We start from the raw sequence: 12,235 nt of genomic DNA, 5'->3' as shown, positions 1-12,235 counted from the left end.
GAGATAAATACTGTAATTATGTAGAACTCATTATGTGAGTATTTAAAAACCATTTTCTTCCTCAGAGTTGTAAAATGTTATGATAACTTGATTTATTGTTTTAATTTTACTTTTTTTTCTGTTTCATTTTTAGGTTCAGAGAATATGAAATTATTGCATGATAACTTGGAACCATATTGCTAAATATTCATGCTACAGATTAAACATCTTTTAACCTAGACCAAATTGGTGGGGGGCTTTTTCTCCAACGTTATGGCCCAACTATTAATGTGTAGACACCCTGTTTCTTCCCTGTATGTAGTTTCCGGTATCATCCTGTTTTGTTCCAGTGTCATCCTTTTTTAAGGCTGGTAATCAAAACACGAATAAAGTTCAATTCTGTTGCAGTAAGCGTTACGGTTAGACAGTGTGGACGTTCTGACAACTTTGGTAAAAGCTCAGGTTACTGGCAGTGTGACGTGTCCCAGGCGGGGGCCAACGGGAATTAGGGGGGACACGGACAGCAGCAGCCCTGGGTGCAAGCAGCACCGCCTTTCCACCCGGACTCTCCCTCCAAGGCCCTCCCTCTCCCAGCTGTGAGGTGCCTGGTCCCTGATGCAATCGATGCTCAGGGTGAGCAAACGCGCTATGGACTCCGAGGCTTCCCTGCGGGCGCGGGCGCTGCAAAGCAGGAGGCGGTGAAACCAAAGCGCGGACCAACGCTCCCTGCGCCATTGCTTCCGGCCTCTGTCCAGCAGGCCATCCAAGGTGACAGCTTCCTAAGGGCACTGCCCGGGGAGGCGGAGGGGTGCTCCGCAGTCATAGCTCATCCCCGTTTCCCACGTGGCGCACCGTTATATCTTCGCCTTTTCCTGTAAACGACACGCGTGCTCAGGGGCAGCCGGGGCGGAGCAGCCGGGGGGTCGCGCTCAGCCTCGCCGCAGGACACACGCGCACCAGCCGGCAGAGTGCAGCGCGCCTGGGGGACCCGCGACCCGCCCTCGGCTTCTCTGCAGGGGGTCGGGCGAGGCGGGCTCACGTGGTGCGGATGACGTCAGCCCACCGGGTGCGTGACCGCGGCCCCGCCCCCCAGAGGCCCCGCCCCGCCAGCGGCGCTCAAATCTCGCGAGAACCGCCTTCCTCTCGGAGCTGACGGAGCGGACGGGGCGGCCCTGAGGAGCGGAGGTGTGGCCGGGGGCGGCGTTTCTGCTTTCATTCCGCCACCGTGACGGCCGCTGGCGACCCCGCTGGGGGCCGCCCGAGTGTGAGCACCCCGACCGGGAGGCGGCGGGAAGGCGGGGCCGGGGCCGTGCTGGGAGGGAGGCGCGGCCCAGCAGGGTCTCCCTCGCGGAGGGGCCGCCGCCCCCGCGGTCACGCGCCGCCCAGTCCTGCGCCCCGTCGGCCCGGCCCCGCCTCTCCCCACGCGGGCGCGACCGACACCGGAGGGGCGGGCGGGGGTCCCCGAGGGCCTTCAGGACCGCGAGGCGGGAGGCAGTAGTTCAGGGGGCGCCGGCCCTCCAGCCCCGCAAGTGCCCCTCCTACCTCCCCGCCCCTGCACCATGCCCCGCCCCCGCCTCTGACCCCGCCCCTTCTCGCTGGCCCCGCCCCTGGCCCCCACCCTCCCGCGAAGGAGCCCCACTCAGGCTCCTCCCCTTGCCGCTGTGCCCCGCCCACGGCCCCGCCCCTCTTGTGATGGAGCCCCGCCCAGGCTCCTCCCCCGGCAGCGCGCCCCCGCCCCGCCCGCGGGCCCAGGATCATTCGCAGCTGCTGGCTGCTCGCGTCTCGCCCCGCGCCGGCTGTTCTCCGCTTCCCGGCCCCGGTTACCGAGCGCGGTGCCCCTGCGGCGGGGAGGGCCGCGGGAGAAGGGCGCACGGGGTCCGGAGGGGCCGCAGGGCCGCGCGGACGAGCAGGAGCCCGCTGAGGTCGCCCCCGCCCCGCGCGATCCGGCGGGCGGCCACTCGCGGACGCGGGCGGCTAGCGGGCCCGGGGACAGCGCGGCCCCACCATGGCCTCCACCACCACCTGCACCCGGTTCACGGACGAGTACCAGCTCTTCGAAGAGCTCGGAAAGTAAGCGCGGCGCTGGGGAGGCCGGGAGGGTGCTCGCCGCGGGGGCGGCTCGGATCGGGCGCCCTGCCCCCGCCCTCCCGCCCTCCCGCCCGCCCGCACCGGAGCCGGCGGGCCCCGGCAGTCGGAGAACCCGCAGACGTAGAGCGTTCTCTGTGAGCGGAGATACCTCCGGAGCCCGCGGGGCGACCACGCGCGGCCGGGTCGCGCTGTCCCCGCAGTGCCGTGTCACTGACGCCCCGAGTTCCACGTCCAGAGAGGGGCCCCGGGCAAGGCCGACCCTGCCCCGCGCCACGGTCACCCCTGGTCCCGGGTGACTCCCCCGCCGTCCCCTCCCAGGGCTCGCGCGCATCCCTGCTTCCTCGGAGGACTTACACGCGGCCCGAGAGCCCTTTGGGCGCCGTGGTGTCCCCAGGTGGCCTAGCGGTGCGTGGACCTGCGGGACCGCTGGAGGCGTGCAGGGAGAGAGCAGGGACCTGCCCAGGCCCGAGCGCGGGGATCCAGGGGCTGGAGGTGTGCAGGGAGGCCAAGGGGACTCCCCGAGGCCCGAGCGCGGGGACCCAGGGGTTGGGGGTGTGCAGGAGGCACGGATTTGCTGAGGGTCGGGTTGTGCACAGGGACCCAGGGGCGACCCGGATGCTGATTGATGGTTTATGCAGCATCTGACCCAAACCCGATCCTCTGCCTGTTTCCACGATTACTGATGAGAAGGTGCGGTGTGTGATGATGTTCATGCAGCTGAATTAGAGGAAATGGAAATACCTTTCAGATGGAATGAACTTTCTATCCTTATATGTTTATGCGTTGTTTGTTGTTAAAACATGGAGAATATGCCGGAAGAGCAGCTTAATTCAAATCTCTCCCCTCCCCCAGCCCAAAACAGGCACGGAGAAATCACCATGGTAAACCACACCAATGTTCCCAAGATTTATATTCTAATGAAAACAATCGCCATCTTTACTCACTTGGAGCCACGTTAATTTTTTCTTACCGGGATATTTCTGCTGCTCTTCCTCAGCTCGGCTCTGTGCAGGGTTTGTTTTTTTCTGGAGCATTTGGTGCGGTGTGAGTGTGAACTGCAAAAGGTTTTCCTATTTCGTGTGCAAACAGGAGCCTGGGAATTGGCAGTCCCTGTCATTTGGTTGATGAATGATGTGTGCTCCCAGTTAAATAAGATTTACTCTGTTCTCGGCATCAAGGCTGGTCCGGGCTTCCAGGAAGAATGGGTCATTTTCTGGATATTGTGTAGCACACTGATATTTGACAGTTCACTACATTCAACAGAAATGCTCCACATGTTCTAATTTTTAAGTAACCATCAGAGCTGATTATAGAGATGACCTGGCAATGTTTTGTTTTCAGGGGGGCTTTCTCAGTGGTGAGAAGATGTATGAAAATCCCTACTGGTCAAGAATATGCTGCCAAAATCATCAACACCAAGAAGCTGTCTGCCAGGGGTAGGTGGTGTCCACTGTGCGTGTCTGTTACCTGTGTGCTTCTCCTGCCGCTGGGTTCTCTTGCAAGCACATCACACGGCTGTCGCTGAACGATGGGCTTAGGTGGCTGTCACATACTGAGATTAGTTCTCCCGAACGCCTCTTGGTCTGTACAGTTTAAAAATAAATGAACAAATATAACTTAACAAGTTTTTATAAAAATTCTACTGTCCTATGAGCAATAACACAAATAACTACATTTCAAAGCAAATAAATGCCACGGAGTGTATTTTGCCTTTAGCTCTACTGTGAAGTAACTTTCAAAAGCCGCTGGAATGGAAAAATGTAAGTCTCACAGCTATCATTGTTTCCTTTTGCTTCTGAGAGGAAAAATAGGTCAGAGCTCAGTTGATTCATATATTTCAGTTGTAGTTACACTTGAACTTAATTCATCAAGGCATATTTAACACTCATGGCGCTGGGAGGAAAAATTTGACTGCTGTATTCTAGGAAGTTCAGCCGGTTTTGACATTTCCATGTGCAGTTCAGCCCTTCCCTTGGCCTTAGCAGGGAGATTGCTCACAGACCCGGAATGTGTTTTGCACATGCTCAATAGCCACAGAGATAATTCACGTTCGTGAATAGCTGTTGACATAAGCAAGAAACTTGGAGCGCCCTCCCTGCACTCGTGTTACTTCTTTGAACTCAGGCGAAAGTCCTCCTCCTGAAATGTGAGGCACCCCAGTTATTGTGAGCATGTGGCTAAGGTATTGCCATGGGAATTGATGGTTTAACGAAAGAAACATGAAATGAAAATGAACAAAATACCAAGTGTAAGCCCATTTCCGTGACCTGGTTTATTTTATTCTAAGTAATAAGAAAAGAAGTCCCATCAGGGTTTAATTCGTCTTCAAAGAGTGCTGCTGCCTTGGCCTGTGATATCACTGCCTTGGCCTCTGCCAAGACTTGTTGCAAATCCCACCTTAGCGTGGCCTGTGGGTGTAGACTGGCATTTCAGGGAGTTGGTTCGGGGGGGTTTGGTTGTGATTCTGAGGAGCCTCTGTGCCAAGCAGGCCAGGCCGCAGGCCAGAAGCAGCGGAGCACGCGGCTCAGGGATGCTCCCTTCATGCTGCTGCTCCCAAAGGAAGGCTTTTTGCAGGGAGAGGAGCTGCTACACTGCAGCTGACACTTCAGTTGTTAAAAAGTGTGGAGGGGCCCCCTCTCAGTGCTGGTGCCATCTCCTCCGTGCGGGCGCCGGGCCCTGGGCACCAGTGGGATGCACTTCTTTCCCAGGCATCTCAGCCCTCCCAGAGTTCCAGTGGCTGACTTTTCCCTCCGAGCAGACACGCTGTGCTTCCCTTCGCTGTTTCTTGAATTAGAGTGTCCCTCTTCATCCACCTGACCCATGCTGAGAGGCAGACGCCATGTCCTCTCCCTCCTCCCTCCTCCCTCTTCTCTCCTCTCCCTCTCCCTCCTCCCCCTCCGTCCTTTCTCTCCCCCCTCCCTCCCTCCTCCCTCCCTCTCCCTCCTCCCCTCCCTCCTCCCTCTCCCTCCTCTCCCTCCTCCCTCTCCCTCTTCTCTCTTCCCTCCTCCCTCCCCCTCCCCCTCCTCCCTCCTCCTCCTCCTCCTCCCTCTCCCTCCTCCCTCCTCACTGTCCCTCCTCCCTCCTCCTTCCTCCTCCTCCCGCTCATTCCTCCTCCCTCTCCCTCCTCCCTCCTCTTTCCTCCCTCCTCTTTCCTCTCTCTCCCCCCTCCCCAGCTCCTGCCCCCTCTCTGCCCATCATCTGCTGAAAGAGCAGTCTGCACCCCAAGCCCCCTTGCCTCCTGGAGGCATGCCCCCCACTGTCCCAGTTAAGTTCATTCAGGAGAGGTGGTGGGTGCAGGACGAAAGACCAGCCTCCCGCTCTCCTCCCCTCTCCTTGGTCTGCAGGTGGCTCCTCACCTGCTTGGCCTTAACCCGCCTCAGTTGTAAATTCTCACTCCCCTGCCTGCTGGCTGCTCTTGGGCACGTAGATGCTTCCAGTGAGCCTCAATTTTCTCACCTTGAAAACGGGGTGACACTAGAACACTTGCTGTTGTGGGGCATGTGAGGCGTGACGAGCCACCACCGAGGGCCCTGCGCTGGGCGTGCGGTTAGCTGCTCTTATCTCTGTGGGTTGTGGTGAGCCAGTGAGGTGACCTATCTGGAGGTCAATCAGAGGCAGTGCAGTCTGATTCACTGGGAACCCCATTGGCTTCCAGGCTCCACTACCAATAGGTGGAACCGCGTCGGTTTCTATGTTATTTGATTGCAGGTTCTTCCTCAGTGAAATTGGAGGGGAGGATGCCGGCAGTATCATGGGTGGTTGTGAGGAGTCACTGAATTGTATGAGAGTCACTTCTTAGGTTGCCAAGCGCTGTGTCTATGTTATCTATTATTACTGCTCACCTGAAAATATGACAGTACTTCTCCTTCAAGAAGTTTAATTCATTTTATATTGTCAAAACAGTTGAACTGGTTATAAATTACTTGTGCCTTTGAATGTATACATTTGTTTAATATATACCCACATTAAGTCATAAACCCTCGGAGGAGAAATGCTGTCCTTTCGGTGTATAGTGTCACATGCCACGGCCTGGAGGACACAGGATGGCTTGGTAGAGTGACCAGGACCAGACGTGGCTCTTCAATCGAGTGGAAAGGAGGGAGGCACCTCGTTCCTTCAGAACAAGCACATCGGGGTGTGAAGTCATCTGTGACGTGGATCAGAGCATGTGCTTTAAAAGATGAGTTCTGCTTTCAAACACTCCATGCCCAGAATATAATGATCCTGAAACACTACCATCACAAACATTTTATGCAAAGGGCAATGTAGGATGAAATGCAAAATAGCACGCTAAATTTTTTGTTTTTTTTCGGGGGCGCATATGGTGTTTTTTGTGGAACATATAATTTTTTTTTGGTAAAAATTTGTGTTTTATTTGAAATGCCACATACCTTTGTAAATCCGAGTTTTGAACCTATTAGTTTTAAAGACCAACCAGACAGGTCCTTCAACCAAAATAATGTTCTTTAAATAGAACATTACAACTGAAGAAGAAGGCCATTGTCAGTGATTGTCATCCAAGACCATAAGGGAATTGCCAAAAATGTGGCTGCATTCCTGCACAGATCTGCACACCCAGCCCCGCCCCCGCCCTCCCCCCCTCCCCCTACTCCGTGGGTCCTGGTGGGTTTCCAGCAGACCTTCTCAGCTGTGCTTCCTCAGAGGCTGGTCACACACCATATTTGGGAGACTCAGAGTCTTGAAGAATTTCATTCCTTTTGCGTTAACACCTGTGCACAGGGCTTCCTTATGCAATTCTGATCAGATAGATAAGTACACTCATATAATTTGGCTTGTTTTAAAGATAAATAATGTAGCCTGGCAGGTGTGGCTCAGTGGTTGAGCATCGACCTATGAACCAGGAAGTCACAGTTTGATTCCTGGTTAGGGCACATGCCCAGGTGGTGGGCTCGATCCCCCGTGTGGGGCGTACAGAAGGCAGCCGATTCATGATTCTCTCTCATCATTGATGTTTCTCTCTCCCTTTCCCTCTCCCTTCTTCTCTGAAATCAATAAAAATATCTTTAAAAAAAAAAAATAAATAATGTAGAAACGTCTCAAGCATCTGATATTTTATATGTAATCCCTGCCTTCTAAGAAGTTCTGTGTTAGATAGGAATAGAAAGCATGCTTGGTACGTGCTAGGTAGTGGTACTTGGATTTTATCTCATATGTTTACCATGAGAATTAGAATTGGATCATTTTGATCCCAAACAGTTAGCTTAGTACTTAGGTAGTGTTCCTGTGGCTTGCTCTCTTGATTTTTTGTCTGTTTTGACACGATTGTTACTGTGAGGTGCTGTCAGGTTCTGGAAGGTCCCGCAGGGCAGTGCTGAGGTCCGAACCGGTGGCTGGTGGCCCTGATGACCGGTGTCTTTAGAAACAGGACAGGGGGTGGGTTCTGCATTGTCAAGCCTCCCGGGGCCAAAAGGTTTTTATGGTCGTGGTGACTTGCTGTGCGTCTCCTGTTGCATTTTTTGATCATTAGAAACCGCTCATGACGTAGAGTGTGATGTGCCAGAAGTCCCTGTGTTTGTTAAATACAATGAATTCTAACGGAAGCTGAAAATAATTATGTTGCGATAAGTGTAGTTACTTTACTTTGCTACGGAAGTTAGAAAAGAGTTTCAAGTCTTATTTTTCTATAAATCTTCAGACATAATGCAATTAAATCATGTTGGTAGTTGTTGATGCTGCTACTTCTGTTAGTTCCTACATATTGACGACTTGATGAAACTATTTGGCCATGTACACACAATTAAGTCTCAGCTGTGGAACCCGAAGGTTGAATACATGTTCTGAAGTTCCTCTGTTATGCTCTATAGGTATGTCAGTAACTAACTCTTACTCCTCTTTCTCTATGTTGGCATTTAGATAGTCCAGAAATTATGTAATTTCTCAGCCTCTAGTTACTTGTCTTGAAGTACAAATAGATGAAATGATGTAGATGAGTCAACTTGTTCTGAATATAAGTTACTCATTTGATTATTTAGAACTCATTAAACAAATTAATATTTTTTAAAGTTTCATGGCTCCAACAATGTTTTAAGAAAAATTAGTAAATCATTTTTATTTTTGTTCATAGAATCTCTACAACTCTTCAATCAGTGGTCCCCAAAATGGCATGCATCATCCTTCTCATGCTGTGTTCTTTAGTTATGTTTAATTGTATTTCCATCCTCACATGGGCCCTGACATTAGACATTTATTTTCCTCTTTTGGTGAATGAAAATGTTATTGATATTCAAAACCAGTTAGGAAATAGAAATGCAAGTGCATATCTACATTTCTAGGAAATAATAAGAATTCTTTTTGTGTTCCAGCATCATTTAAATAAGGCAAACCTAGCAAAGCTGTGGTTGCCCGGTCCCTGGCTGTGACCCTAACAACCAGGGTCAGCTTCTGTGGGCAGATTCTGTGGGCAGATCTGTGGCCGGAATTGAGTGCCCTGGGAACCTCATTGTTACACATGAGAGCAGTATTTGTCTTCCCATTGACACACTGAATCAACTCACTGTAAAATGTGAAGTTTGGTAGTTAATCACTTTTTATAATTCTTTTAATGTTAAGTGTGAGTTGCTATGAAGCACATAGTAGTATTTTCTTGGGCATTTGATTTCTTTTGTTAACTGGAATTTTAATTAAATTTTTACAGTCTTCCTTGGCTGATATTGAGGTAGCCACCCTGCTAGTGTCGCTAGGATTGGGTGGGCATTTTTTTAAAAACATCTGTCTCTCTCCATTTATTAGAATATAATGTGTACAAGGTTTTTAAAAATAAATATTGGCAATGAATTAATGATTGTTTACATAAGAGGTGTGTTAAAGTGTTTAAGTTACAGTATCACTTCACTGTGATACATTAAATGGAGTCTCTAGCAATATTTTTAGTCTAAAATGTAATACCTTTATAATAGTAACATATTTCATACCACTTTATAGATTACTGGTCACATTCACATGTGTGACCTTACTTTATGTGTTTTTATTGAATACATGTGGAATGATTACAAGGGCAAAGTGTTAGGAAAAGGGAGGCTTACCCAGCAAATAGGTGTCGAGGACTTGACGTGCTCGAGTCTGGCCCGAGTCAGTGCTGTGGGTTTCAAAGGAGGTGGGATCTTTCTGCCCAGGGAGGCAAGGCAGGCGCGCCTCTAACACGGACTGAAATAGGAGCTTAAGCCACGACGCAGCAGGTGTTCAGGTGCCCAGATGCAAATAAACATTTGGAGAGATTGTTCAAAATAGCTTAATATCTGCTTGTCATGAAAATGTTATTTTACTCATATGGTAAACTTATTGCAACTATCAATATAAAGTTATTTTTAGAATTAAATACTTTTAAATGAAGTTAAACGTTTTTAGGTGACAGAATTTCTATGATTCCAGTTCAGGTAGATAGAACAATACTTCTTATGGTGAATTCATAGACCTTTCGTCTGCAGAACCCGTCTCTCTCCAGGAGGGGGACACTGGGAGGTGTGAGGGGGAGAATCAGCCTTACTTGTTTGTTTGCTTTTGATTCTTACTGTCTTCAGTATCATCACAGTTACACACAGAGCAGCAACATCACTGATTCTTTTAGCTTATTAGCTCTTTTCTGACACTACATTCTCCTTTTAACTTCTTGACTTTATTACCACCAAATCAATGATAATAATACGAATAATAATAATAATAAAATGAAAGTGCTATTAGTCATTGTTTAAAGAGAACCTTCTAAGCAACAGTATACTCTTACAGACACTTGTCTTCTTTAATCCACCGCACCCTCTGGGTAGACTGTGCTCTCTCCTTTTTAAATAGAGGAACCTGAGGCTCTGAGTTGCAACAAAGATTCATTGATCATCAGGGAAGAATGAAATGACTTGGGAATTAGAAATTAATCGCTTGACTCGGGGTTCCCCAGCCATGATCCGTTCTCCAGGGTGCTTGCTTTGACACGTTTCAAAGAAGCTCGTTTTAAAAAGGACTTTGGTGATACTTTATGGCGTTTTGGACACCCAGCGGATGGCTGTTATTTGCTTATGGAGGTGATTTGATGGTTTAGTAAAGGCAGGTAAGGCCAGCTGTCACAGCTGCCGTGTCTGTCATCCCAGAGCCGGTAGGAGGCCTAGCGGCTGCCTCCCAGCTGGAGGCCCTGGGCCCCATGGCTCCTCTGCTGCCCTGTGGTCCCCCCGCCTCCCCCCCCAGGCTTTACTGGAAACCAGGGGTTTTGTGAGTCTACAGCTTTCAGTGGAGACACACACACACACACACACACACACACACACACACACATATTTTTAGAAAATATGCTATTATTTTCATATTCCAAAATGCCATTCATAGTTTTAAAAGGCAACTTAGGGCTGTAGTCATGGTGGCAGAAGTGGTCTGTGAAAATTAGCTCAGCCGAGCACTTTGGCCATTTAGTAGAAACTTTAGCCATTATGAATGTTTTACTTTAATTAAACAAATTGTATATGCTCTTTTATATTAAAGCTTGTACATAAATAGTGGTTAGGTACAGAGAGAATTATACAATCTGGACATAGCTCTGAAATATGTTCTTAATTATTTGTTACTAATTTGTATAAAAACATTAAAAATTATATCATAAAAATATAGAATCTGGGGAAATACAGAAAAATAGAAAGAAGACATATTTATAGTTTAATTTTCCCAATCACTGTTAATGTTTTGTCTTCTTCTTAAAAATAATTCTCAGAATACTGGACTAAAATATACAATTTTGTGTACTGCTTAATATTGTAAAATATCTCTCTTACTAAAAATTCTTTGAATTTTTTACGACTTATACATCAGTGAGTAAAACATTAGTATAACTGGTTTTTTAAAAATTGTTCTTTGCTATGATAAATGACATAATAGTAAAATTTGTCTTTAGAATTCTGATTCTTAGGAAATATTCGTAAAGGAGAGTTAATAGGTTAGAGGGTTGAGTTTCCAGAATTCTTGATAAAATGTTGCCAGTTTCATCCTGAAAGTTGTGTCCATTTCCACCCATGACATTTACATAATCAGTGAAACCGAACTGGGGGCAGTGATTCTAAATTTCAATTTAAAAACATACAGAACACCCCATGTGCTCCCCTTGCTTGCAAACCTGCTTGCAGACCTGGTACAAGACAAATAAAGGCCCTGAGATATGGTCCTTCCTCACCCGGGAGGAGCTGGAGGAGCCATGGGGCCCTGCCAGGTGCAGGCTCAGAGGGGAAGTGCTTCCCTGGAGGTGTGGGCGGAGCGGGGTTGCTGAGGGGCCAGGAGGACTTCCGGGGGAGTTGTCTGAACGGGGTGCTGAAAAAAGCCAGTTTTGAATTTAAAGCTGGTAGAAAAGACACAAATTAAGAGGGTATCATAAACAATGTGAGAAGCGAGGAAGAAAACGGTACCAGTCCAGACCAGCTGGATGGAGATGCTCAGCCTGAGGAGAGAGTTTCAGGAGAGCAGGCACGCTTTCCCGGGGAGGGAGGCGGAGGTGGGCGCAGGGCACCGCCTGACTCACTCGGATAAACAGCCCATCGGGAGGAATGGCAGCTTCTCACCGCCCCCACGTGTTGTTTCATTTAGCTCAGGGCGACCTAAACAAGACGGAGTGACTAAGTAGGAGATAAAGGAGGGGATAATTAGAGATTTTTTCAAATCAACCAGCATTCCCGTGCGCCAGGGAGCGTGTTGGTGGATCACCAGCCAGCTGCGCCGCCCCTCGGCACCTGTTGGATAATGACTTGCAGAGGATGTAGGGTTCTGTTCAGACCCGGGAGAGAGGAAGTCTAGAAGTGCTTTCAGCCTCATCCCGGATCTCCTGAATTCCCAGGGTCTGGAATACGGCCTGGCACGCTTCGCAGGTTTTTATGGAATAAGTGAATGAATAAATGACCCCCAGACTTCATGTAACGATGCTACATGAGCACACGGAGGACCTAGAGCTTTTAGCCTAAGATTTGTGTACTGTTCCCAGTTTTTGCCTTAAAAATATTTTTTAAGAAAAGCTCAAAATTTAATAGTTATGTGAATTGTGTGATATAATTTATAACTTAGCACAAGCTGGTGGTTGGAGATAATCATTTATTAAATAATGAAAAAAATATCGTTCACTTAGAAGGTTGACCTCTCTAGTGGGCTCTGCCATGCAATAGCCCCTGTTCTTAAAAAGATCTTAGCA

General features: G+C 49.0%; 1 protein-coding gene across 5 annotated transcripts in view; it reads left to right on the top strand.

The window, feature by feature from the left end:
• The first annotated feature begins 1,728 nt into the window (after positions 1-1,728).
• Positions 1,729-12,235, top strand: part of CAMK2D (calcium/calmodulin dependent protein kinase II delta) — a 145,900-nt gene continuing 135,393 nt past the window's right edge. For all 5 annotated transcript variants that reach the window (XM_070416878.1, XM_070416877.1, XM_070416875.1 and 2 more), the window contains exons 1-2: positions 1,729-2,049; positions 3,409-3,503. In XM_070416878.1, coding sequence (XP_070272979.1) covers positions 1,985-2,049; positions 3,409-3,503 — 160 coding nt within the window. In that variant the 5' untranslated portion in view covers positions 1,729-1,984. The remainder of the gene's footprint in view (positions 2,050-3,408; positions 3,504-12,235) is intronic.

The sequence above is a fragment of the Myotis yumanensis genome, unplaced genomic scaffold, assembly GCF_028538775.1.
Source record: "Myotis yumanensis isolate MYYU_CA2020_CCGP unplaced genomic scaffold, mMyoYum1.0.hap1 SCAF_5, whole genome shotgun sequence".
Taxonomy (NCBI): Eukaryota; Metazoa; Chordata; class Mammalia; order Chiroptera; family Vespertilionidae; genus Myotis; species Myotis yumanensis.
The sequence above is the reverse complement of the archived record's forward strand: the minus strand, read 5'-3'. Positions and strand labels throughout refer to the sequence as shown.